Raw genomic sequence first — 27,773 nt, forward strand, 5'->3', positions numbered from 1 at the left:
GGCTATTCAAGGCCTTTTGTGATTCTGTGTGTATTTTAGTACTGTCTTTTCTATTTCTACTAAGACTTACCACAATTCTGGTGGTGATCATTAAATCTGTATCCCATTTTTAGTAGTTCAAACATTTTCACAGTGCTAACCCGTGCATAGGTCTTTGCATTTCTGAGTGACTTCATCATGGTGTCTTCTAACCTTCCTGCTTGAGTTCATTCTAGATTCGAACCTAGAGCTCTGCCAGGCCGCCAGGCACTTGGGGGTGGGAGAGGAGTATCATGACTGGAGTTGTTTTCTCAATGGAATCATTGTTGGTCTATAGAAACACTATTGCTGGCCAGGCCAGCCTGCTCTAGATAGTGAGATTGAGAGAGGGGGGTTGTTTTGTTTTGTTTTTCCCTTGCCTATGGCTTTAAGAATTTTTAAGTACCATACCACAAAAAAAAAAAAAAAAAAAAAAAAGAAGAAGAAGAAAGAAAGTAAGGAGTAGAGAGCGTGAGTTGAGCCATCTCAGATCCTGGAGTGGACCCGCCCGGCTGTGGAGCTCCTTAATGTGCTGCTGAGTTCAGCTGCAAGACTTGTTATTGACAGGTCTTCTGCCTGCAGCACCAGGGAACATAGTTTGCAGCTTTGTCGTTGAGAGTCCTTGCCTGGATTTTGGCGGTTAGGAAAGTAATACTGGTTTGCTGTGGTGAGCTTGGCAGGGTCCTTTCCTGTCTGTGCGGAGTAGTTTGATCTGTGCAGTCCTGGCCTTTCTCTTGGTGCTAATCTTAACTTCACTGCTGACTCTAATAAATCTGTGGGAGTTACTACAGCCTTGATTTAATTTTGGCTGATCATATATATCCAGGGATTTATCCATTTAACCCCGTCTTCCAGTTTGGGGAACATGAGATTTCAAAGGATTCATTGATTGGAAGAGTCCCCTTTATTTCTCTCCACTTTGATTAAGTTGGATCTGCTGCTTCAGTCTCAGTGTCTCTCTCTCCCTCCCTCTCTCTCTCTGTCTCGTCTGCTTATTTACGTGTGCTGAGGCTTTGATGTCTTAAAAGTTTAGTGACCTAGTTAATTGGAACTACTAACGGCTGTAAAGGTAACATAGAAGTGTGTCTGTGTCCAGAGAGCTCTGAAATGCTGTATTTTTATTTCTTCATTGACCACTGATACTCAAGATTGTATTGTTGAGTCTTTGTGTTTGCATAGTGCATTGGTTACCTCCTTGTCCAAGTAACAAAATCCCCATAGACGCACCTACAAAAGGACAGTGGGTTTACCCTGCTCAAGATTTAAGGGGATATGGGAGGTGTGTGTGGTGGAAACTTGGGGCATTGCTTGCTCTGAGGATCAGGAAACAGAGTCCCTCAGTACATCACCACTGTCACCCCAGAAGGACTCCTTCCTCCCTGTAGGCCTCACCTCCTAATGGCTTCAAAATTTTGGAAAACAGAGCCAACAGCTGGGGGCCAAATATTCCAACACACAAGCCTATGGGGCTTTTCTTATTCTAACCAGGACACAGTTGTACAGTCTTCTTACTTACACATCTCTGGTTCTGTTCCCATGTGACCTGATAAAATGCATGAGATTATTTCCAGGGTCTTTAAGATGTGCTATTGCTTTATCACCTGAAATGTGATATGCTTGTCTTTTTTTTCTTAAAATTTCACAGGCTACTGAGAAGAATGTGTATTCTATAGCTATTGGAATATTCTGTAAACATGTACTTTAGTCTAAATCACCTAAATTTAGCCAGGTTGTGCACACCTTTAATCCCAGTACTGGGGAAGCAGAGACAGGCATATCTCTTGGGATTGAGGACAGCCAGGGCTACACAGAGAAACCCTGTCTCAAAATACACCATCTACATTTAGACCAGTGGTTCTCAAACCCTTGTGGGCATTGAATGGCCCTTTTACAGGGTCACCTAAGACCATCAGAAAACACCAACACTTACATTATGATTTATTATAACAGCAGCAAAATTACAGTTATGAAGTAGCAGTGAAAATAATGTTATGGTTGAGGGTCGCCACAGCATGCCCTGAACTAACGCGCCAGCCACAGCATGAGGAAGGTTGAGAAGCTCTGCTCCAGAGGCTCCCCAGTTTGTCCCCGTACAGAGAAGTCTCTGGTGTTTGGAAAATGAGGAAACAAACTGAGTCCTGGGCTCTGTGGTGCGGACCAAGCTCAGCACATTCATGTCCTACTAGCACTGGGAAGCGGGGCTGCAGAAATCCAATATTCTCTACTGGAATATGGGCTCTCCTCACCAGAGCGACAGGACTGTCACCTAAACTCAGCATGTCTAAAACCAGACTCCAAACCTCCCTCAGACAGCGGTCCCCAGACTGTGGGACTTGTGACTGTTGCTGTTGAAGCCTTCAGAGTTGCTCCCTCAGCTAGAGCCGCCTCTAGTTCCGATCCCTTGGGGACAGAAGAGTGGCAGGTCGCATGTCCCTGATGCTATCCTGTCATACGCAAGCAAGCACTGGGATGCCAGGCCCAGCTCGAGAGCATCCTGTTTTCACCAGACCACTGGGCTGACATAAGACACTGGCCCCTCCCTGCCTGAGAGGTGGGACAAGGTTCCCACTGTCTCTTCTTGTAGCCTTTGTGGCTCTGTGCTTCTCAGCTGTGCTGGCATCTCGTGTTGTTTTCATGGTAACAATCTCAGTGAAGTAATCTTGGCAAAGCCAGTGTATTCCTCAGTCTGCTTTAGAAGAAACACAGAGTGACACAGAATTGACACTGTGAAGGATTTCCTAGAAGAGTTGCTTAGGAGACATTAAGTCACAAGAGTGGGGTTTAGCCAAAGGAATGTTAACTCCCAAATCCCAGAAGGTAAGTAATGTGAATGAGGCCTGCTAGAGAGAATTCAGGATGGTGGGGTGTAAACATCTGTTCAGGGGTCATCAGCTATTAGACTCCATTCCATAACCAAGGAGAGACATCCTGACTCAGAACACAAGACAGCCCTTTAAGGAGCAACATGAGGTGGGTGCAGGGTCACAGCCTTCAAGTCCCCGTAAGCAAGGTGACTCTGGGTGACAACTGCTGAGAAAACACTATGTCCTTACAATGACAGTATGGGATGTCTCTGCTTTGTAATCCCCCATCTGCCTACGGGACCAGACTGGCTGTCTCCTGTTTATATAAACTGTTAGGAGTGTACCTTAGGCTCAGGTGCCAGGAGAGACTGAAGGGTGACAGCGCATGTGGAGGAACAAGTCTTCCGTGTATATAGTGAGTGACGCCTTCCCGCCATGACAGCACCTTGGACACTGGCCTCATGCTGTTTTATTCTTTCAGTAAAGAGCCTTCTCCTATTTTCCCAATTGTGGGGGACAGTGTATCTCTGCAACATGGTGATAGGTGGTGTTTGTACTTTCAGGGTGTCACACATGATGACACTCCCATAAGGTGCCTATGTGTGGGGGTCACCCAGCAAACACTGAGTGCTCCCCTGGAAGCAGCAGCCACCTTGGAGATTCCTGAGGCCAGTGCTCTGAGATCTTTGCACTTTCAGCAGCTACTGTTGAACCTCCCGTGGTGGCTCGTGCCAATAATCGTGGCGTGCAGGAGGCTAAGGAAGAATCAAACTCTGAGACCAGGCTTAGCCCCACAGCAAGACCCTATCACAAAACAAACGAAAGCAAACGTTGGCTGTGGGGCATCATGGTGACACGCGCCTTCAGTCCTAGGATTTGCGAGACAGAGGCAAGTAGCTCTTTGTAAGTTCACGTGGTCTGGTCTGTATAGTTAGTTCCAGGCCAACCGGGGCTCCAGCGAGACCCTGTCTCAGACCAAAGGAAACAAACAAGTAGGGTCCTTTAGTGTAAAATGAGTATTTTTATATAAGTGGGATCAGTGGATTAATCTGGAGTAATCTGGCAGCTGTGGTTTTTTTTACCTTTGCTCATCCCCAGTAACCAACGACACAGAAAAGCCAAGATTCATTTTAAACTGCACCTCCAGACACGGGAGATACGTGACTTATGTTAACCCCTGTGGTCATCTGGCCTCTTCTCAGCCCCGTCCCGTGGTACTTGCATATTGTTACTGATCTGCCTGACCTTTGGGCTTCAGATGTTTTTCTCGAGGTGCCGTCTCAGACCCTCCTCTTCTCCCCCTGACTGGCGGAAGGTTCCACCCTATTCTCTCGTCTACCCAGCCATTGGGTGAGCAGCATTTATTAATAAGACAGAGAATAAATGATCAGAGTTTTTTACACAAAGTTGAGACAGGAAATCCTTGACCTAAGCATTACAATGCTGTGTCCAGATTGAAACAAGATCCGAGGGCAGAGAAATCAGCACTTGACTGACACAGACGACCTTTACCCAGTGCACAGAACATCATGCCTGCACTTTATGTCTCAAGAAGCCTTCCACAGAAGGCACAGAGATTGCAGACTGCAGCATCCTTAACATGTGCTATTGTGTTTCAGCTCCACTGGCAGTCACTTCTCGATGTTGGGCATCGGGGACATTGTGATGCCTGGCCTTCTGCTGTGCTTTGTTCTTCGATATGACAACTACAAGAAACAAGCCAGTGGCGACTCCTGTGGGGCCCCTGGTCCGGCTAATATCTCTGGGCGCATGCAGAAGGTCTCCTACTTCCACTGCACCCTCATCGGGTACTTCGTAGGTAAGAAAGCCCCCGACCCCTCACTGCTGTCCTCCAGCGCTTGCCCTCAGAGCATGTCTTCCAGCTGCGACTAGAAAGGCCAGAACTGCCTGCTGTGTAGCTAACCAAAGGAATCCTTGAGGTGCCATGTGCTTTATATGTTGAGTGCCCATCTGAGACATGTAGAAGAACATGGCCAGTTCTCGGTCCAACACACACGGAATGCTAAGGGTCTAGCCACTGAATAAACTATCCCTTGATTTTTGCCTCTGTTGGCTGGCTCCAATGCATACATCACCTCTTACCTCAGACTTTCCATACTAATGTTTCTCCAGCCAACTCACAAACCACAAACAGGAAGACACAGTTGGACTAGGGTAGAAACCGTGCATGCACACACCACACACACTCTGTTCTGGTGCTGCAGACTAAGTATGAAAAGGCAGCTTGCCTTCACTAACCTACATATACGCGATTTCCTGTCAGTCTGTAATCCTGCAAGGGATCAGCAAGTGCTGATGCTTGCCCCCGTCACGGAGGTGAGGAGCCTGAGAGGCAAGATGCTCGGCCAGGGCTGAGGCTTTGTTGCCTATGTCGAGTCTGTTATCACCGTAGGAGCTGGGCTTCAGCCCAGGACCTTTGCAAGAGTGGGCTCTGACCCGGTCCTGGGGTCAGAGTCGCCTCACTGGTCTCTGCTTCCTTGTCAGTTCTACCTGTATCAGCCACTCACGGATACCTCTCTCCTAGGTCTGCTCACGGCGACTGTGGCGTCTCGCATCCACCGAGCCGCCCAGCCAGCTCTCCTCTACTTGGTGCCATTTACCTTACTGCCCCTCCTCACCATGGCCTACCTAAAGGTGAGCGCCTGCACTCGGGGAAGCGGGACTGTGCCCTTGGTGTGACCTTGCTGTGGCCTTTGAGTAGAGCTGTTGACAGGAAGGGCTGATAAGTACACTGTTCCATCCTCACAGACCACTGAGGGATGAGTTGAAGCCAAGAGAGTGGTGTGCTGTCAGACTTCTTGCTTTGATCACAGCAGTGCCCTTGGGCCAAACCTACTCAGGGCTGAGGCAGGAGAATTTTGAGTTCAGGGCCAGGGTAGACAACTTAGCAAGTTCCTGCATAGAAGCAAAAACCTGAAGGGCTGGGACTGAAGCTGTGAGCCCTGGATTCAGTCTCCATCTCCAAATGCCAAACAAAAGACAGCCAGGCCCTGCTGCTGCTTGATGGCTTTTTTATAGTGTTTGTTTGGAATGAATTAAGTGTTTTTGTTGTTGTTTTGTTTTTTTGTTTGTTCATTTTGGTTTTTTTTTTTTTTTTTTTTTTTTTTTTTGGTTTGGTTTGGTTTGGTTTGGGTTTTTCGAGACAGGGTTTCTCTGTGTAGTCCTGGCTGTCCTGATACTCACTCTGTAGACCAGGCTGTCCTCGAACTCAGAAATCCGCCAGCCTTTGCCTCCCAAGTGCTGGGATTAAAGGCGTGCGCCACCACTGCCCGGCTTAAGTGTTTAATATTGAGGCTGGAAACGTAGCTCAATGGCTCAAGTCCTTGCTGTTCATGGTTCACAATACCTGTGCGGCAGCTTCCAGCCGTCTGTGCGTAACTCCAGTTCAGGGGATCCAACACCACCTTTAGAACTCCATAGGCACAAGACACACTCATGCTATGCATGCATACATACATACATACATACATGCAGGCAGAATATTCATACACTTAAAAATAAATCTAAATAAATATATACTATTAAGGCAATATATGACTGCTGTCCCTCAACTCCTTAATTTTTATCTTAGTAAGTATTTGTGTTGTTTTCGAAACAGGGTTTCACAATGTCACTAATGTAGCCCTGGTTAGGCTGGAAGTGGCTATATAGACCAGATTGGTATACTCACAAAAATCACTGGCTCTGCCTCGCAAGTGTGTGTACCTGTGTCAGCCAAAAGAGTGACTTCTCTGCCGGGTTTTTAGCCTCTTATTTTACCGACAGAAGTTCCTGAGCACAGCAGAGGGACAGACTTGCCTCAGGGCAGGTATACAGAGGCCGCAGAGCCAGGCTTCTCCATGTGAGAGAGGACTGCTGCTGCTTGTTCGAACCTGGCCCTCAACAGTGTCCGTTCTGTCCCCAGGGTGACTTACGAAGGATGTGGTCTGAGCCATTCCACTCCAAGTCCAGTAGCTCCCGGTTCCTGGAAGTATGATGATCCTAGGAGAAGTGACGGAGCGCTGGCCTCGCCCTTTTCTCTCTCTCACCGCGTGGTTTTGTTCCCTCTACAAGCTGGCCTGACTCAGGCATACCTGCTCACGGAACTGCAGTGTGGCTGGAGTTTGACTGAGGGGAGCGTTCGCAGAGGGGCTGGAGCCCTTCTCTTCTGCGCTCTGGGAGAGTGGACCCTTCCAGAAGGGCAGGCCCTCCCGGTGCTCCTCCTCGGGGTTTTATGGATCTGCACCAGACTGTTAACTTGTGGGAAGATGGAGAAGTTGACTTATTTAAGAACTACAAACAGCAAGGAGTTGTTCTAGAACTTTGAACACTAAACGGACGAAAATCAATTAGCAAACAGAAGTCTCTTCGGTGAACCCCCCAAAACTTTGGGACCAGTTTCCTCTGGGGACTCCATTTCACAGACCTAGGGCAGAACGTCTGTCCTCCCATTTTTTTTTTCTTTTTTTCTTTTGGATTTATTAAATATTTTCTGTGGTGTGAAGTGACTTATTCAGTCCACAGACATTGACTGACTTCTTACAACATACACATAAGAATCTGTTGTAATGACTGTCCCACCGTGTTGGCCATGAGAAGGACACGGTTTTATACATACGTACATATATATATATACACGTGCACATAGATATCTGAGTGAACAGCGACTAAACCTGCTAAGATCATGCGTGTAGCAGACGGGGGCTTGCTGTCATTTGAGCATGTAGAACAGTTTACCGTGCCTCCTCGCATAAGCTGCCGTCTCCGTGAGAGTCACGTGCGGTTGCGCCATGGACACGCTGAGCTGATAGACTCGGGGCTGTGAGGACTCCTTCTTTTGATCAGTGTAGCAAATTAGGGATGAAAAGTTGGAACTTTTTGACCCTTTTCTTTTTACAGGCTTCTCCCTCGCAGTTTTTCGTAACCGCCTCTTGAACCAGTGCATGTATTATAGCAGCAGGTGTCTTTGTGCTTTCTGATCATAGTAATGTACCACCTGTAAATACATTTTTCTATTTTATATTTTTTTGTATTTTTTTGACATTTTGTTTCATTGGTGCGCTGTATTTTCCATGCCCCCAGCCCCTTAGAAAAAACAAACCGGAAAAAAGCAACGCAATCCTGTCCTTGCTGTGGTGATTACAGTCTTGGTTTACCTGTGGTGACAGCTGGGCTTTGGGGACAAATGTCAGTTGCCTCTGCACATGGAGCTGAAGTCCAGGAGCTGGAGACAGAGCAGGCTGCTGCTGTGCCTTCAGAACCTGGCCCCGAGCCATCTGTGGGCTCACCTTCATCTCAGCCTGGTGAGCGGCTGCCCATGTGGTGGGACAGCAGGCCCTGGAGTCTGCTCCTTCCTGGGATTGCTGGCATCCATCGTGGCCTGCCTGTCCCCACCGCTGCAGACATCCCGGCAGAGTGCACAGCCTGAGGCCGTCAATGGAGCAGCATACCGCCATGCTGTGGGTTCCTCTGTCATCTTCAGACTCTGCTGAAGGGTTTGAAGGGTTGGTTTTGTCTCTAATAAATGACTCCCTTTTCTAGCTTTGGTCCTGACTTCACTTTTGGTGGTTAGTGCAGAGCTGACCGCCCATTACTTCGCCCTGCCAGGCACTGTTAGGCTGCGCTGTCCCCAGGTTGTCACCTGCAGCTCTGGCTCTCTCCTGACTCAGTGTAGAGGTTCCCATTACACTTGGTGGGAGTGGGGGAGGTGGTGAGAACCACACTCAGCCCCAGGGATGCTGGAGAGGCAGGAGTGTCTCCATGGTAAGTGACTTTAAGGGCCAGGAATGCCTAAAGGTTGTCATTTCAGTTCTGGGCAAAGTTTGTCTGAGTTTGTTCTGAGTTTGTGGGAGAGAAATCCTGCACAGCACTCGACTCCAGCTCAGGTCACATGCCTGTCTTCAGAGCCCTTGAACATACCCCCATCTCCCCCCCCACACCCCAAGCCTCAGCATGTGCCAGGATGACCTTGAGTTCTGGAGGCCATCAGAGGGGGTTGGGGCCTGGGGAGACGCTTTCTCAGAAGTCCGGTAGGTAGAGTTTTCAAGGAACCTGTGTACTGGTATCTCACCTGTTCATGGCTGAGCTAAGAACATTTCACCCCCAAGTGTGCTGTGTTCTGTTCAAACTGCCATGATGTGGGCTGTCCTCTGAATAAAATGGTCACAGAGCTCCCCGTGTGGGGCAGCTGGAGTTCCGGGGACCTGGGCAGCAGGCTCCCAAGGGCCTCCATTACCCAGTTGAGTTACTGAGCCCACAGGAGAAAGGGTAGTGGCGAAGGAACATGGTTATGATACTAGTGTCAGAATAGAGCCTTGTGAGTCTGTGGGACTCTGCTTACAGCTCACCCGGCCTAGTGCTGTGTGGCAACGCTGCTGTTTGTCATAGCCAGCAGTTAATGTGGGCATTTCTATTCTTTCTGTATTGGGGGCGGGGGGGGGGGGTTGCATGTCTTAAGGGCACCACGTGCATGTCTGATGTCAAATCCGCTGCAACTGGGATCGTAGATGGTTGTGAACTATCATGTAGGTGCCAAGAATCAAGTCTGGGTCCTCTGCAAGTGTCCCTTTAAAAAAAAAAAATAGGTTTTTCCCCTCCATGTATGTATACTCAATACATGTGTGTATCTAGTGTCATCCACGGAGGACATAGGCTCCCCTGGAACTAGAATTAGGGCTGGTTTCTAGCTGCCATATAGGGTTAAAATTCAAACCCGGGTCCTACACAAGAACAGCTGCTCTTGGCCTCTGAGCCGTCTCTTCAGCCTCTTGAAGGAGTTTGAGTGTAATAAAATATGAACAGCCTTCAGCCCTGCTTCCCCCGGCACACGGCTCAGCGCCTCACCTCGGAGCAGGCAATGACAGCCCCTAACACCAGCCTCAAAGCCAGAGAGGAAAGCAGTCAGCTGTGATCCACAAACAATAGCGACTATCTAGCTGCCACCAGGAGAGTAGCAACTCAGACTTTCCTGGGTTTGCGTTCAGACTCCGTTTGTTTTCTCCCTTGTTGCCCCGACCCACCTTAGAGAATCCAAGGTCCTTCCCACCCTTGCAGGACATTTGGCTCTGTGGTATTTAGGCTGACAGACACAAACCCAAGTTGAACTCCTGTAGTAAAGTCGGAAGTTGCCCTGAGCACCGGGTGTAGCAGCTAACGCGACACACAGGGAGGTGGTCACACAGCGCAGTAGGGGAGGCCCATGGCTCGCACCTATTTGTCTATCTCTGTGACAGCAAAACCTCCCAGGTGCTATGCTGTGTGGCAGGCTAGCCATCCCAGCTAACGGCCAAAGAACAGGCTGGTGCAGGAGCCACGCCCCTGTTAGATGTAACGGCTAAATGGCCACAAAGAAAAGACATTGCCGTGCTCTTGACACCTTTGACATTTAACCACAGCAGGGTTCAGAAGTCTTAGGGTCATGCCCCTGCCAAGAGGGTGTGACATTCCTGTGTGTGTGGCACTTAAAGCTGGTTGCACCGTGTGCCTTAGGTATTTGAGTCATAGCTGTGGCAACCTACATAAGAACATCACAAGATCAGAAAGATTGTAGTGGTGAAGCTTGAAACATGGTGGCAGCGCCTTTAGTGCCAGCGGTCCAGAGGCTGAGGCAGACACAAGGCCAGCCTGGTCTACATGGTAGTTTCCAGACCAGCAAAGGTAACACAGTAAGACCCTGTCTTAAAATTGTGTGTGTGTGTGTGTGTGTGTGTGTACAAGTGCATATAGAAAACAGTTTGGAAAGAAATGTGATAAGATTAGTGTAGTCTGGACAGAAAGATCATGATTTCATGATTTTAGACCAGCCTGAGCTACACACCAAGACCCTGTCTCAAAACAAAAACAATAAGGTCTGGTCTGATCCTGACTCGTCGGCCACTTGGCTGTTTGGTAGACCATGTGAACCAGTGCGCAGGGGTGCCACACCTGTAAGGAATGGAGGAAGTGCCTGTCCACAGGACAAAGAACAGGACCACTGCCTGACAGCAGACCAGGCCATGGGTGCCAGTTCCTCTACCTCCGTCTGGAACCATGCCCATGTGGGGGGGAAAGAGTGTGGCTCAGGACCACACAGAAGAGGGTGGACCTGCTACTGGGCCTGCTTGAGACCCTCGGCGCAAAGGATGGGAGGGAGGAGGCTGTGAAGCTGGACAACTCCCAGAGTCCTTTGCAGTAGTTGTACCCAGAGGACCAGCCACACCACCAGGATCACAACTGGTGAATGGAAGAATAACCGAGTCAGGGCCTGCGTCCTCCACCTTGACCAAATTAGAAAAGCCCTCTACCCACCAAGATACGGAGAAGTCCTTAAACATTCCCACATTGGGCATCTCACAACTCCAGCAGGGGATGCCACACCTCTGTCCTTGCACCAGCATACATACACGCGAGTGTGCCCGTGCGCGCACACGTGTGCACACATATACACACATGTGCCTTTGTGTGTGTGTGTATGTGTCTGTACACCTGTGTATGCATGTGTGCATTTTTGTGTGTATCTGTGTATGCATACATGTTTATGTATGTCCTGTAGCACACATGGAGATCAGAGGACAGCATTCTTTTTGTTTGTTTTGGTTTTTCAAGACAGGGTTTCTCTGTGTAGCCCTGGCTGTCCTGGAACTTACTCTGTAAACCAGGCTGGCCTCAAACTCAGAAATCCGCCTGCCTCTGCCTCCCAAGTGCTGGGATTAAAGGCGTGCGCCACCACCGCCCAGCAGAGGATAGCATTCTTGAGTCTATGCCTATCCCCCTCTTGCTGAGGCACGGTCTCTGGCTTTTTCTGTGTTAGCCTACCTGGCCCATGAGCTTCAAGCAGCTCTGTCTGTCCTCCCCCTCACTGTCAGAGGGCTGGGGTAAGGAAAGGTGCACATGGCCGTATCTGGCTGTTTGGTGGGCTACAGGGATTGAACTTGGGTCAACAGTGTTTTTACCCACTGAGCCATCACCCAGGCCTAAATGTCTCCATTTAAACAAGAATCCTTGGCAGAATTTCTGCCATGTGTTGGGATCCTCAGGACCCAGCTCTAGGTTATACACGTGTGAACAGAAACTGAGATCAGGACACAAATGTAGTTCATACCAAGTGAAGTGGACCCAGGGATTAGAACCATGGCGGCTTCTAGAAGATTGTTTTTCATTGTTTAATTACTTCTGTGTACATATGCATGTGTCTGTGTGTGTACACCACTGTGTGGAGATCAGAAGGGGGTTCTGTTTTAGGTTCTGAAGCAGCTATCTATGTGACCCAGGCTGTCCTCCTGGACATAAGTGATCCTCCTGTCTCCAACCCCTGAGTAGCTAGGACAGCAGGCAGAGGCCCTCATACCTACAATCATTCAAGACTTTCTTTCTAACACATGGTATCACTTTGCAGCCCTGGGTGGCCTCAAACTCACAAAGATCCACCTGCCTCTGCCTCCTGAGTGTTGGGATTAAAAGCGTGCAATGCCATCCCTGGCAACATTCAAGGTTTTTAAAGCAGCCATTCTAACTACATTAAAAGAGTCAGACACCATCTGAGAAAAGCTGTGGCAAGCAAGTGAGTTCTCCAGAGATGGCCCCACCATTTTGCGTGACAGCGTTAGGGGAGATGTAGTAGCCTCAGAGACTTCATCCCAGGATGGCTTCTAGATGCTGATGGGCCTTTCCCGACACCAGTACACATCCTAATGTTTCCTAGGCATCAGTCCACCCTATTGGTCAGGTTTCCTGCAGATCAACATGGAGATGTTCGGGGCTGGAGAGATGCTCAGCGGTTACGAACACTGACTGCTCTTCCAGAGTTCCTGATTTCAATTCCCAGCAACCACATGGTGGCTCACAACCATCTGTAATGGGGTCCAATGCCCTCTTCTGGTGTATCTGAAGACAGTTACAATGTGCTCATATACATAAAATAAGTAAATATTTTAAAAAACATGGAGATGTCCTCTCATGTAGAAACGCTGTGTAGATGAATTGATGATTTCATGATTCCTGATAATTTTTTTAGAACTACTAAATTGATACAAGTAATCTCAAACCCTCTATAGAATAAAAGCTGCAGATAGAGCCCTGAAAAACCTTCATGTGTCACAGTTCTAATTGAACTAGAAAAGCAAAACAGGCTTGGAACAAATTTATGATCAAGGAAAACATTCCTTCTAGGTTAGGAATGAGGCCACTGTCTGGTAACTAAAGGTCATAATCTGGGAATGGACAATGCATTGTAGGTGCAAGGACGGAAAATAAATGACAGACTAGTCTATACAAAACTTCAAAACTAATAATACACAAGACAGATGATTTGTCTCTTGCAAGACTGTGTTAACTTGTAGAATAAAAAAAAATATTCCGGGGGCTGGAGGGATGGCTCAGCGGTTAAGAGCACTGACTGCTCTTCCAGAGGTCCTGAGTTCAATTCCCAGCAACCACATGGTGGCTCACAACCATCTGTAATGGGATCTGATGCCCTCTTCTGGTGTGTCTGAAGACAGTTGCAGTGTACTCACATAAAATAAATAAATAATTTAAAAATATTGCTTTAAACTTATAATGACCTTATGGTGCTAGTAACAGACAATGTAAGTCAGGTACTAGCGTAATGGAAAGACACGTTAAACAAGTCCGCTGTAACTCCTTACGTCTTCCCGATCGCCCTATGACATGAACTATTTCCTTGAACTTACTAGGAACTTATGGATGTTTAGAAAACCACGTGATCAATTATCTCTCCTGAGAAAGTGTAAAAGCTAAGAGCAACAATGAAGCTGTGTCTTTCTTTTCTTTTCTCTGGTTAAGGAACTGAGCCTCTCGCCTGGCCAGCGAGAGGTCCCCGAGTCAAAGAGAAAAGAATGCAAGTAACTAAGTGTCTCTTCCCCTGCTGCTCTCAGTAGAAGTTAATTGCCCAAAACTAAATACCTTTTGGACCCTAATACCAAGAAAGAGTTAAATTCCCAGAAGTCATCAGCTTTTGGCCCCAATACCACTCTCACTGCCTGCCTCAGTTTACCCTGTGGCATCAAGTGGGTCCTTGACAAGATTCAAAGGAAGATACACTTACAATAAATGTCAACAAAAATTCCAAATAGAGGTTAGAGAGACGGCTCAGCAATTAAGAACACTGGCTACTTTCACAGAAGACCCAGGTTTGAGTCCCAGCACCCACAGGACAGTTCACCACCATCTGTAACTTCAGTGTCTTCTTCTGGCCTCTGTAGACACTGCAAATCATGTGCAGACAGGCTTTTGGGCAAAACACACAACAAACAAATAAATCCAGGCTGGATGTGGTGACGCACGCCTTTAATCCCAGCACTTGGGAGGCAGAGGCAGACTGGGCCAGCCTGATCTACAGAGTGAGTTCCAGGACAGCCAGGGCTACACAGAGAAACCCTGTCTTGAAAAAAAAACCAAAAGTAACTAACTACAGTCACAAGAGAATCAGATTGGCCAGTCTGGGTTTCAGTGGGTCCCAGGGCCCCATCAAGAGACCCAGTTTCCAAAGCCCTGCTCACTAATGTGGCTCAATGTCTACTCTGTGTTCACTCAGGAGACAGGGTGGTCTGAAGAGTGAGTTCTAGGGCAGCCTTGACCCTGTTGTTTGTTTGTTTGTTTGTTTATTTTTGGTTTTTCAAGACAGGGTTTCTCTGTTTAACCCCCGGGCTGTCCTAGAACTCACTCTGTAGACCAGGCTGGCCTCGAACTCAGAAATCCGCCTGCCTCTGCCTCCCAAATGCTGGGATTATAGACGTGCACCACCACAGCCCGGCTGACCCTGTTGTTTTTAAAGTTTCACCTTATAAAAACAAAAAGAGGGTGTGAGAGTTCCCTCATAGAAGCAGGAGGGAGGGGAGAGCATAAGGAGGTTGTGGAGGGGAAACCGGGAAGGGGGATAACATTTGAAATGTAAATAAATAAAATAACCAATTTTTAAAAAAAGGAATGAAAAACCTCTCAAACTCACCAGAGCTGGGAGGGTGCAGCACCCCCATTTAGACCCCATGAAGAGGACCCAGCACTGTGTGGCCTCAGCCCCCCTGACAGCCTGGTATATGACTGAGCAGTAGACAAAGGTCTTCCGGACATCCCAGGGGCTGCAGCTCAGCTGGAGTCCCACTGCTCACACGTGTGTGTGTGTGTGTGTGTGTGTGTGTATGTGTGTGTGTGTAAGATACCATACATGGCCAGTATATAATAGAATATATTACACAGAGATAATTATATTTAAATATATATGTATTCCATTTATATATATATATGTATATGTGTGTATATATGTGTGTATATATGTGTGTATATGTGTATATATATGTATATATGTGTATATTGTACATGTGTATATGTGTATATGTATATATGTATACATGTATATATGTATATATATACACACACACATATATATATGGGGAAAGGAAAAAAATCTACACTTAAGTACTTCATAAATGCAAAAACTAAAACTAAAAAACCTGAAAAGCAGGGCCAGGCTGAGCGGATGGTGAAGAACTTGCCATGGGAGGGTCTGAGCTGGGATCCTGGCACCCATACACAGCCAAGCACAGCATGCACCTGGACCCAGCACTGCGAAGGGACACAGGAGGACCACAGGCTAGTAAACCTAGCCTCAGGTTCACTGACAGACCCTAAATCAAGGCGTCACCTACGGCCACATGATTCCACAAAGGTCCTCAAAAGCACCCTGAAGGGAGTCTTTCGGCAAACGGTGCTGGGAATCCTAGCTCTCTGCCTGCCAATCAATAATCAATCATCAACCAATCAATCAACAGCTCTCTTTCTAATTCAACTAGAAATGGACCAAACACATTTTTTTTTTTTTTTTTGAGACAAGATCTTATTTTGTGATCCTGGCTGGCCTGAAAATTACTCTGTAGACCAGGCTGGCCTCAAATTCAGAGATCCCCCTGTCTCTGCCTCCCGAGTGCTGGGAATAAAGGTTTGTGCCACTACTTTTGTTTGATTAATTAATAAATTTAATTAATTAAATTAATAACTTTGATTAATCAAACAAAAGGTGTCATTTTAAAAATCAGTCAAACCAGAGTATAGTTGTGCACACACCTTTAATCCCGGCACTTGGGAGGCAGAGGCAGGCGGATTTCTGAGTTCGAGGCCAGCCTAGTCTACAGAGTGAGTTCCAGGACAGCCAGGGCTGCACAGAGAAACCCTGTCTCAAAAAAAAGGAAAAAAAAAAAAAAAGAAAAGAAAGAAAGGATTGAAGGTTGCAGCTGCATCAAATTAAAAAGGGTTTGCTCAACAAAGGAAGCAATTATCAGCATAAGGAAGTGACATGTTAGTCATCCGCAGAAGGGTCAATGATCCACGCATACAGCAAGCTCAGAAACCCAACATCCAAACTCTAATCTCATTAACGATGCTCAGATGGACTGAACAGACCGGGGCTGGAGGATGGCTCACAATCACCTTCAACTCCGGCTCCTGAGGACTCCCGCGCCCTCTTCTGGCCTGCAGAGGTACTGCATGCAGGTGCATGTACACATATATACACATAACCAAAAAACAAAAACACACCTTTAAAAACAGATGTACAGACCTGGAGAGGTGGCTCAGAGGTTAGGAGCACTGAGATATGATGCCCTCTTCTAGTGTCTGAAGACAGAAGTCTCACATATATTAAATAAATAAACAAACAAACAAATAAATAAGATTTTTAAAAGCCCCGATGTACAAATAAACCAATAATTACACCAAAAGACACATGTCCTCACCCCCTGGGGGACTGCAGATACAACCTGCACTGAGCTCTCACCTCACCCCACTCAGAATGGCTCAAAACCATCTTGTAAAGGGGTCTGATGCCTTCTTCTGGTGTGTCTGGAAACAGCTACAGTGTATTCAATAAAATAAATCTTACCAAAAAAGAGAGAGAGAGAGAGAGAGAGAGAGAGAGAGAGAGAGAGAGAGAGAGAGAGAGAGAGAGAGAGAGAGAGAGAGATATTAAAAAATAAAATGGACAGACAACTTGGAAGACTAGGAATTTGAACCGCTGAGCTTCGCAACACACCTGAGCTGAATCGAAGCGAGACCATCAGACTAATCAAGATTTCGAGGCAGGCCACTAAGCCACCAGCCTGGACTCTTCAGAACCATCCCTGACACCGAGTAAATTGCGGGCTGATGTGCCGTCCCGTGTGACTTTGAGCCAAACTCAGTGTCTGATACCTGGCCAACGGCACCGTGCAACACTGAGAAAACCAGCTGCCAATTTGAATGGAGTCTCTGGCTCCCCGGACTCCGCAACAACTCAAGTTCAAATACACTAAGGGTAGCGTCTGCAACTCAAGCTCTAAGTGAGCAAATATGTCCTTTCAAAAGCCAACGCCACCACCTAGCAGAGCGGCAGACTGAGCTCACAACAGCCCTTTCTTTTTTTTTTAATTTTATGTGTATGAGTACACTGTAGCTGTCTTCAGACACACCAGAAGAGGGCATCAGATCCCATTACAGATGGTTGTGAGCCACCATGTGGTTGCTGGGAATTGAACTCAGGACCTCTGGAAGAGCAGCCAGTGCTCTTAACCGCCGAGCCATCTCTCCAGCCCCCATGACAGCCCTTTCAAACACCCCAGTGTGCAGACCAGAGCTTGGCTTAAAGCGCCAAAGTTACCTCACCGTGGAAAGGGACGCTCCTGAGCTGCCCTGCACCCTGAGGTTGGGCACCAGTCCTGAGACGCAGAAACCCGTGCAAGGGAGCTTTTGGCTACAGCTGACCCATTTCCCTGCTGGGTACATACAGCCCATCATTGCCACAAGGCCATGAAAACCCTTACACTCGACGCAGCAGAGTGACAGCACAGGCTCAGTTTGGGTCCCCCTCACACACCCGAGTCCCTCCTGCACCACCTTGATAGGAGCCAGTGTTACAAAGCTAGAGGTCCACGGCGCCCTCTGAACACAAGGTCCCCACCTGACGTGTGCCATCTGCAGCAGGGTAGGGTGAGCTAAGCGGGACCAACTCTCCTCTCTGTGTCTCTGGCTTGCAGTTGAGCCTACAGAAGAGCCAGGTTGGGGAACCCAGACACAACAAAACCCAGACACAACAAAACCCTCCAGCACTCACCTGGATCCGGGAGGAAGCAGGGCCGCTTTTGCAAGCTTCGGAGGCCTCCCTCTGCCCTCAGGAGCATTGGAAGGAAGCATCCTCAGACACAGGTGTGCCAGCCACACCCACACCCCGGGCGCACGGGAGCAGCGAGTGGCACGATCGGAATCTATTAAATCCCCAGGATGAAGCTCACACTGTCCCTGTCACTTAAGGTCTAGGAAGGGCACAGCAGTCCACACCCGACAGCTCCTGTCCCACCTGCTCACTGGGAGACTGGGACAAGCCCTGCAGCCCCAGTCTGAGGACCCCTGGCCTCCTTGCTGGCTGCTTCTCCACTCACCTAGGTGACAGACCCAGCTTTCCCAAGCAAGGATCACACACACACACACACACACACACACACACACACACACACACACACTGTTGGGGGCGGGCTTTGGCCTGAAGAAAGACACGGGCTCGAGTCAGGGCTCGGATGAGCTTTATTTGCCACAGCCGGTTGGTTCTTCAGCCGCCCAGCAGAACACCTGCACTCAATTGACCTCTAGCGAGGGCGCTGTGACCCAGGCCCCGGCCTTCCCACGACAACCCTGGGGACTCAAACACTGAAACTCGTGCCATTTGGGCCACCCCGCCGCCCTCCTGACCCCTGTCCTGTCCCTTGAGTTCTTGCCTCTGAGGGCTCATGGGAATGGCACGGGGAGGGCCAGGGTCACACAGCTGTCCTCAGCCCTGCCTCCAGGGGGCGCTCAAATGGAGACAGAGGCACTGTTGGTTAAGAGGTAGCCAGGCTCACTCAGTTCTGAGCTGACGACTGATTTCTAGGTTGCAGGTCACAGCAGCTGGCCTTCCCTCTCCCTGAGACAGACTGTCCCCCAGTCTGACGAGGAGGCTACAGTGAGAGGCAGAACAGGCTGAACGACAGGCAGGTCGCTTTACGGTCTGACCAGGCCTCAAAGTTAAGCCATGCGGCTCTGCCCTCTGCCTCGGTCCACAGGCAGGCAGGTCCCCAAGAAGGGCTCAGCTCCGGTAGCTCCGGAGCAGATGCCCAGCGATCACCAGTCTCTGGATCTCGCTGGTACCTTCGTAGATCTCAGTGATGCGGGCATCTCGGTAGTACCGCTCGGCTGGCATCTCTGTCACGTAGCCCATGCCGCCCAGGATCTGGATGGCCTAAGGGGGGAAACAGGCACTAGGAGGGAGCAGTCCCCCACCCTGGAGAAAGGGCAATGGCCGGGGGCTCGGTGCTCACCTGGTGGCTAATGGCGGTTGCAGCTTCTGACGCAGCGAGCTTGGCCATGGCGGACTCCTGCCCGCCCCAAAGAATGGCAAAGTCAACGTCTTCACTTTCAGAGGGACCCCCCGGCTCAACACCCTCTGTAAGCAGCATGCACCTGACTTCAGAGCCTGTGGTGCCCACCCCCTCCCCCACCCCCACCTCCGAGCGAGCCTTGGGAGCCCCTCCCCACGGGCACCTTGGTGAAAGGCTTCTTATTGTCCTTCAGCATGGCAGCGCGCCAGGTCAGCAGGCGGGCACTCTCCAGAGCCAGGGCCATGTCTGCCAGCTTGAACTGCAACGATCCAGCCCCACCCGTCAACCAACCGGTGCTCTCCCTCCCAAGGGTGGGGATGGGTGAGGTAGGGTTGGGGGTGGGGGTGGTAGGGTGCGGTAGAGGGGGTGAGACAAGCGAGTGAAAAGCAAGCTTTCCTTCCCTTAGCCCCTGCGCCCCGGATCCTGAAGCCCCGTCTCCAACCCCCTACCTGGATGTTTTGGAGCTTGGTGAGCGGTGCCCCAAAGGCGTTGCGGTTCTCGGCGTATTTCACAGCGCAATCCAGGGAGGCCTGGGCAATGCCCAGGGCCTGGGAGGCGATGCCAATGCGGCCCATGTCCAGGGTTTGCTGTGGGGACCGCGCAGTCAGTAGCTGTAGGCTGGGCCCAGGGCCTGGCCCCAGGGTGCTGCCCTGTAGCCTGGCTCACCATGGCTATTTTGAAGCCCATCCCAGGCTCCCCGAGAAGGTTCTCCTTGGGGATGCGGCAGTCCTCAAAAATGAGGTTGGCTGTGGATGAGGCCCGGATGCCCAGCTTGTCCTCCTTCTTGCCCAGCGTGAGCCCAGGAGTTGGCATGGGGACCAGGAAGGCGCTGATACCCTGGAAGGTTCCAAAAGCAAGAGTCTGGAGAGCCGCTGCTAGAGCCGCGCGCAGCCACCCGCGCTCAAGCCCCGCCCCCACTCCAGCCTCTGTGCCCTCTGCTGGCTTTGGGGTGGAGTGCGAACCCCGTTGGGGAAAGAAAGGCTCCTCGTCAGCCCCAGCAGGAGCCGCTCCAACAGGACCACTCCAGGGGTCTGCTGGCCCACCTTGTTCTGCCGGGACCTGTCTGTACTGGCAAACACCACCGTGGCGGAAGCCTCCCAGGAGTTGGTGATCCAGGCTTTGGTCCCGTTGAGGACCCACGAGTCACCGTCTTCCCGGGCAGTGGTGGAAGCGGCTCCTGCATCACTGCCATTGCCTGCCACAAACACGGAGCTCGGGACCCATCCCTCAAGGCCCAGGGCATCTAGCTCAGAGCCCTGGCTGCCAAGCACAAAGTCCCTGCGACTTGGGCTCTAAAGGTGGGACCTTGTACCAAACCTTCAAAGACTCATCCACAAGGACACAGGGATCAGAACAGGCATGGGACATGGGTCGTCTTCAAGCCAAACCTTCCTCACCCCACATGGGTGGCCTCCTGGTATGTCCAGGCAGCTGTAGCCCATCCCAGCAAGTTGCCCGTGAGGCCTGCTTCAGCAGTTCAAGACTCCAGGACAACAGGCCCCAAGCCTGCCTCTCCCTCTGGGGGCATCTGGCTTCTGTCTGTCACCCTGACTCTGAGGTAAGGAGACAGGGGACCCCGCACTGTGCAGTACCTGGCTCACTGAGGGCAAAACAGCCGATCTTGTCACCGTTGGTGAAAGGGGTGATCCATTGTTTCTTCTGCTGTGAGGATCCAAACTTCAGGATGGGTCCCAAGTAGAGCGACTGACGGGACAGCAGAGAGCAGTATGAGCCCACCCCGGGTCTTTACTCTCTCCAGAGGCCCTCCCTGGGGACTAAGGACTCAGGAAACCCTAGGGAGACAAGTCCCGGAGCCCAGGCTGGCCGTGCTTGGCTGCACGTGCTTGGATACACGGCCAAGGTCCACACAGAGCCACGCGGCTCCCCCAACTGTGTCGTGTGACCCAGAGACTCACGTTGTTGACGCTCATGATAACTCCAGTGGAGGCGCAACCCCGGCTGATCTCCTCCAGGGCGATCGAATAGGCCAGGTAATCCAGGCCGGCACCGCTCAACTCCTCTGGGACATCCATGGCCAGCAGCCCAAGCTCACCCATCTTCTTCACCTGGCCCCGGGGGAGAAGGCACATGAGGGACAGCTGCTTCAAGCCTACTCTCCCCAGCTCTCCAGCCCCTGAGGCAGAACCTGCACGCTCAGACCACCCCGACCCTGACCATTCACACCAGTCACAGGTCACACTCCCCCAGCTGAGACGAGCATGCAGCACCATCCACTCCAGCCGTGCAGCGTCCACACTTGACAATGCTTGCATCTCAGCCCACAGCTGCAGCAGGGAACAGGTAGAGGGAGTCTGTTGGGGAAGTTGGAGGTAAGAAGCAGAAAGCTTTCTCCTACGAGGACTTTTCTTCAGTCCCACACGCACATACGCGCACGAGCATACATACATACATACACACACACACACACACACACACACACACACCCCACAGGACCTCTGAGTGTGCCATCTCGCTGTTGACTCTGTCATAACTAATCTCCATGGGCCACCTCTTCTCCTTACATCTGCTGACCCCAACCCCACCCTATCCTGCACTCACAGCTGGAACCCCTCTTCTATTGACATGTTCCTTTCACTACTGTCTTTTTCCTTGTCCAAGAGGACAGACACCTTGTGAGGTTTTGTCTTTTTCTCTTACTGTTGTATACCCAGGGCCTGGAGTGAAAGAATCCATGACAAGCCGTGACAGGCGCTTGGGGTTTCTATGTGAGGACAGTTACAGTAATAGCAGCGGTTAAGGCGTGGGTGGTAATGGGCGTGAGTGGGTGGGACTGAGCTGAACAGACAGAATCTTAACCGGCTCCCTCCATCACTCAGCTCGGCCCCTGAGGACGCAGTCGATGCCTTCACCTCTGAGCCTGATGTCCGGAGACGTGCGGACCACAGCAGGGCCCACCTGACTTCGGGAGAATGACCTAAGCCAGCGGCCTCCGAGGATCTGAGGCAAGCAGTGGTAGAACAGTCACTACCATTAGATCTTTTTAGTCACCCTTCAGTGTCCCTCAGAGGCTGGTCCCATGATCCCCTGCAGCTACAGAATGCACAGGAGCTCCAGACAATGGCACCCAGTGTGTGCCCTCCATATACTTAAATCTTTCCTTTATTGTTATTGTGTGCTTTGAGTGTTTCCCCTGCATGCCTGTCTGTGCACCATGTGTGCAGTACCCACAGAGGCCAGAAGAGGGCGCCAGATCCTCTGGGACCAGAGAGTTACAGATGGTTGTGAGCCACCCCTCGGTGTGCTGGGACCTGAAAGGTAACTTTGTTGGGGGAAATAAGAGGGGTCACAGGGAGGAGATGGGGGAGAAATGAGGTCAAGCACTCATGTACTAAACTCTCTCAAAAATAAATTTCCTTTTAAGGCAGGGTCTCATGTAGCCCAGGCTGGCCCGGAGATTGCTATGACCTTAAACTTCTGATCCTCTTGCCTCTACTTCCTGTGTGCTGGGATTATAGGCAGCCACTGCTTACCACACTCAGCTTATGGGGTGATCGTACTCAAAGCTGGAGGCAGTGCGTGCCAACACCACCAGGTGAGCTACCTCCCACACTGCTTTTTTAAAAAATTCATTTATTTATTTTTTTAAAATTTTATATATGAGTGCTCCACCCCATTTCTCCCTTGTCTCCCCACCCTCTAATCCTCTCACACCCCAGTTCCCAGACTCATGGCCTCTTAGTCTCTAGCCACCTGATTGTTTATTTATTTATTTATTTAGGAACAGCTGGTCCTCCTGCCTCTACCTCCAAGTGCTAGGATCACAGACATGGGCTACCAGGCCCTGCACTGCAAAAGAAATAGATTAAAATAAAAGTCTACAAAAGGAGCTGGAAAGATGGCTCAGTGGTTAAGGGCACCGCTGTTCTCTCAGGGGATCTGGGTTCCCTTCCCAGAACCCATGGCTCACAACCATCTGTAACCCCAGGCCCTGGGAGATCCAATGTCCTCTTCTGGCTTCTTGGGCACCAAACACGCACATGTGTCCAGACATGTATGCCCACCTAACACCCATACACATACAAATATATTTTTAAATAATCTTTTTTTTTTCTTTTTTTCTGAGACAGAAACGGTTTCTCTGTGTAGCCCTGGCTGTCCTGGAACTCACTCTGTAGACCAGGCTGGCCTTGAACTCAGAAATCTGCCTGCTTCTGCCTCCCGAGTGCTGGGATTAAAGGCGTGCGCCACCACCGCCCAGCCAAATATATTTTTTAAGTTTATAAAAAGCTATATTAAAACATTTCTTTTTCCTTCACTGAGAAGGAGCTGAGAGTGTCAGGCCCCTGAGGGCCCAGGACTGTAAACCTAGCGCTACCTCTACCCCAAAGAAAATGACCGAAGCTGGCTGTAAACGCTGGTACTGTAAACTCATTTCTTTCTTCCCTTTGTTAGTTTAGGTGTAAAAAGACTGAAGTCCAGTTTGGTTGTGAAACATCCAAATGGCAGACACTGGCGCCAGCCTTCTCCCGGAGTCTGGCCCACGTTCCTCTCAGTGGCCATCCCTTGGCCCTTCTGTAGGTCAGCTACTATGATCCTGCGAGAATAAGAACCATTCCTCAGCCAGAGCTTAGGAATGTCTACGCTTCGGGTCCTGAGGAGGAGGTGGCTCGGAAGTCTGTTTCTGAGAATTCTGTCTCACAGAATGTCATGTCTGGCCCTGCAGAAACTTGAGATTATGACGAACTCTGGGGTGCTGCTAAACCCCCCTGGAGTGCACAAACGTCAGAGGCAAGGGTTGCTGTTATTATTATTATTATTATTATTATTATTATTATTATGCCTTTGCTTTTATTGATTTGGGGATTTTGTAGGGCTTTTGACTGGTTCTTACCTCACTATGTAGCTCAGGCTGACTCTGAACTTGGGGTCTTCCCGCCTCAGCCTCGGGAATACATCATGCTTTACCACCTATATTCTTTTTGTTGTTGTTGTTTTGTTTTGTTTTTGTTTTTCGAGACAGGGTTTCTCTGTGTAGCCCTGGCTGTCCTGGACTCACTCTATAGACCAGGCTGGCCTCAAACTCAGAAATCCGCCTGCCTCTGCCTCCCAAGTGCTGGGATTAAAGGCATGCGCCACCACCGCCCAGCTACCATCTATATTCTTGTTGCCTTTTCTTTGTTTTCCAGGCAGAGTGTTTTCATGTACCCCTGGCTGGCCCAGAACTCGCTATGTAGACCAGGCTGGCCTCAAACTCACAGCAATCTGCCTCAGTGCGCCTCTGGGATCAAGGGCGCACGCCACCACGCCCAACTCTTTGCTCTTATAACTGCATTCTTTCTGCAAATACACTTTCTCCAGTTCCACTGTTAAAAAGGGAAGCTCATCAGAATGTTCCTTGCAGGTTCGTGGGTGAACACAGGCACCCAATCTTGTCAGTCATGTCTCCAGGATGGGATCACTGGATACGGTACCGAGTATGACACACCTGCACCTGGCAGAAGTGCAGCAAGCAGGAGGAAATCATGAGCAGCTCGGGGAGGGACAGCGAGGCAGCATCTGTGACAGTGTAGTCTGCCACCTGAGCTAGAGCTTGCTCGGTGGTTCCGGAATCACACGGTTACTGGTCAGTGTTTGTGTCTCTTAACTGGGGATGTGATCTGTTTACGTCTCGGTTACTGGATGGCGTTCTAAACCTCCAGGTACAGAATGGAATTTAAGGGCAATGAAGACTCAAAATACTATCCCATAGCACAGGACTGTCACACATATACACACATAGGATAATGATGATAACAGTTTACAAAAACGACCTAGGTATTTTTTTTTTTTTTTTTTTTTTTTTTTTTGGTTTTTCGAGACAGGGTTTCTCTGTGTAGCCCTGGCTGTCCTGGAACTCACTCTGTAGACCAGGCTGGCCTCGAACTCAGAAATCCGCCTGTCTCTGCCTCCCAAGTGCTGGGATTAAAGGCGTGCACCACCACTGCCTGGCTACGACCTAGTTATTAAGATGTCCACCGTGACAGGTGTGGCAGGTTGCGCCTTTATCAGCCACAAGAGGCAATGACAGGGAGAGTTCTGTGGGCCTGAGGCCAGTCTGATCTACAGAGCAAAAATTCCAGCCCAGTCAGGGCTGCATACTGAGAGCCTGTCGCAAGAAAGCAACGAATGGGGGCTGGAGAGACGGCTCAGAGGTTAAGAGTGCTCGGTGCTTTTGCAGAGGACCAGGGTTCAATTCCTAGCACCCATATGACGGATCATAACTGCTTGTAAGTCCAGTTTCGGGACATATGATACTCTCTCTTCTAGCCTTGACAGGCCATGAAACACACACACAAACGCACTAAATTAATAAATACATCTTTTTAAAATGTTTGCAAATCTTGCCTAGGGGCCAGATGCTGAACAAAGCAAACATTCAGAGCATGTTCTGAGCCTCCTACCCAAGGTCGTGGTGCCTCTGGCGGCCACCACTGTCCACTGTGAGCCACGGAGGCTGCCTCTCTCACCTGAGCCGTGGGGAACAGATGTTCCTTGTCCAGCTGGGCTGCGATGGGGACCAGCTCCTTCTCAGCAAAGTCACGGCAAGTCTGGCGCAACATCTGATGTGTCTCAGGCAGCTCCACAGACTGGTAAACCGTGTGTAAGCTTCGCCAGTCCCGAACATGGAGAGCTATCAGAGAAGGCTCCGAGTTAGGGAATGACATTGCTAAGTAGCTTAAGACTCATTTCTTTCTCTTTATGGTTCTGGGAATCTGTGTTTATGCATGTACATATGCATGCAGGTGCCCACAGAGGCCAAAAGAGGGCGTCAGATCCTCTGGACCTGGAGTTTTAGGGGGTTATGAGTTGCCCAACATGGGTGCTGGGATCTGAACTCGGGTCTTCTGTAAGAACAGCAGACACTGAGTTAGGGAATGATTTGAGCTGGTGTTCGGGCTAGCCTAGGCAATATGTCAAGACTTCATTCATCCCGGGGTCCGGAGTGATGGCTCGGCAGTTAAGAGCACTTGCTGCTGTTTCAGAGGAACCAGGTACAGTTCCCACCACCAACAGGGTGGCTTACAATTGTCTGTAACTAAAGTTCCAGGGGCTCCGACAAACTCTTCTGGCCTCTGTGGGACATGGCGCACTTATGCAGGCAAAACACTCATATACATAAAATAAAAATAAACTTATATATATATTTTTGAGACAGGGTTTCTCTGTATAGCCCTGGCTGTACTGGAACTCACTCTATAGACTAGGCTGGCCTGGAACTCAGAAATCCACCTGCCTCTGCCACCCTAGTGCTGAGATTAAAGGCATGCGCAAACACTGCCATGCAAAAATAAACTTAATAAAAAAAAAAAAAAAAAATAGAGCACCTCTCCCCACCCCCAACCCCGGTCTCAGAGGGGAAAAAAACTTTATTGATACAATGTCAACAGGGCTGTTACAGAAAAGCCCAGGCTAACTGAATGCTTAACTGTTCACAAAACACTTCAATCCTCAATATAATCCATTTACAACACCTCAGAAATAGGTTTTAAGTTTCACTGGGTGTGGAGTTCTATAAATGTGGACAAGAAACAGCCCTCAGCTCCCGGGAGTGGAAGGATTAAAGTACTAATGGCTGATTTAACACAATCCTAATTGTTAATGTGGATCTGGATTAGCCAAAGGAAGTGGTGGCCACAGTGTCAGGGCTGCTACAGAGGAGACAAAACGCTATTAAAAATAACTAATTGCTAACATTATGGAAACACACGTTAGAAGCCAACCACTATGCATCCTGTGATTTTAATGCAGCTCTGAGGATGGAAACAGTTCACACTTGGACCACTTGATGCAGAGAGGTTGAGCGTCACTTCCAAGGTCACAGGTCAGAGTTCAATGCCAGGGCCCCCAGTATGGAGGATCAACTCACCCAGAACCTCAGCTGGGGCTGAAATGGGGTTAGGGGTGCGGATGGGGCCGCGAAAAGGGGAGGTGGCGATGTGTGTCCCTCAAGAAGGGAGCCAAGCAGGAGCCCGGATTCCTGCAGAGCCTGGGCCTTACACTGGCCAGAAGCTACTGAACTAGGGCAAAGGCCGCGCGCAGCCGCGGGGCTGCTGCCCGCTCATCCGCCCGGGGCCACAGCAGGACCCGTCGCCGTGATCTCCGCCCTGTGACCAGCCCTGGGGCTCCGCGGGCTCACTCACCTCTGCAGACAGGGCCACCGGCCCGGGAGAGCAACGCGGCGGCCATGGGCACGGATCTCCCGGACCACCTGCAGCAAGCAAGCTCTGGAGGAAGCCACGGCCACTTGGCTGCAAGGGCGGGGCCGACGAAGTGCGCGGGCCGGGCCACGCCCACCGCCCAGAGAGGAGGGGCGGGCGCCGAGCCTGAGCCACGCCCATCTGGCTGCAGGGGCGGGGCCTGAGACAGACTTGCGTTCTGGGGTCCTGGCCTCTAGCGTTCGCAGGAAGTTAACTTCTGCCAATCCGGAGACTGCGAAGTTTGCCGGCTCCTTCCCCTGGCTCCGTCTCTAGGAAGGCTGCTGACAACGCAGACGCATGAAAATAAAAGTAAACAAGCAATCATCCTCACACACACACACACACACACACACACACACACACACACACACACACACACA

General features: G+C 50.0%; 2 protein-coding genes across 3 annotated transcripts in view; one reads left to right on the top strand and one right to left on the bottom strand.

The window, feature by feature from the left end:
* Positions 1 to 8,362, top strand: part of Sppl3 (signal peptide peptidase like 3) — a 94,450-nt gene extending 86,088 nt beyond the window's left edge. For both annotated transcript variants that reach the window (XM_076922507.1, XM_076922506.1), the window contains exons 9-11: positions 4,442 to 4,641; positions 5,368 to 5,477; positions 6,748 to 8,362. In XM_076922507.1, coding sequence (XP_076778622.1) covers positions 4,442 to 4,641; positions 5,368 to 5,477; positions 6,748 to 6,819 — 382 coding nt within the window. In that variant the 3' untranslated portion in view covers positions 6,820 to 8,362. The remainder of the gene's footprint in view (positions 1 to 4,441; positions 4,642 to 5,367; positions 5,478 to 6,747) is intronic.
* Positions 8,363 to 18,347: 9,985 nt separating this feature from the next.
* On the bottom strand, positions 18,348 to 27,500 carry Acads (acyl-CoA dehydrogenase short chain). Its single transcript, XM_076922508.1, has 10 exons — positions 27,337 to 27,500; positions 25,663 to 25,826; positions 21,112 to 21,261; positions 20,788 to 20,899; positions 20,239 to 20,390; positions 19,862 to 20,032; positions 19,645 to 19,782; positions 19,359 to 19,454; positions 19,136 to 19,192; positions 18,348 to 19,056 (listed from the first exon to the last, which is right to left on the bottom strand). The coding sequence occupies exons 1-10, from the start codon at positions 27,380 to 27,382 to the stop codon at positions 18,904 to 18,906; spliced, it is 1,239 nt and encodes a 412-aa protein (XP_076778623.1). The 5' UTR covers positions 27,383 to 27,500; the 3' UTR covers positions 18,348 to 18,903.
* Positions 27,501 to 27,773: the final 273 nt, after the last annotated feature.

Source organism: Arvicanthis niloticus, chromosome 24, assembly GCF_011762505.2.
Source record: "Arvicanthis niloticus isolate mArvNil1 chromosome 24, mArvNil1.pat.X, whole genome shotgun sequence".
Taxonomy (NCBI): Eukaryota; Metazoa; Chordata; class Mammalia; order Rodentia; family Muridae; genus Arvicanthis; species Arvicanthis niloticus.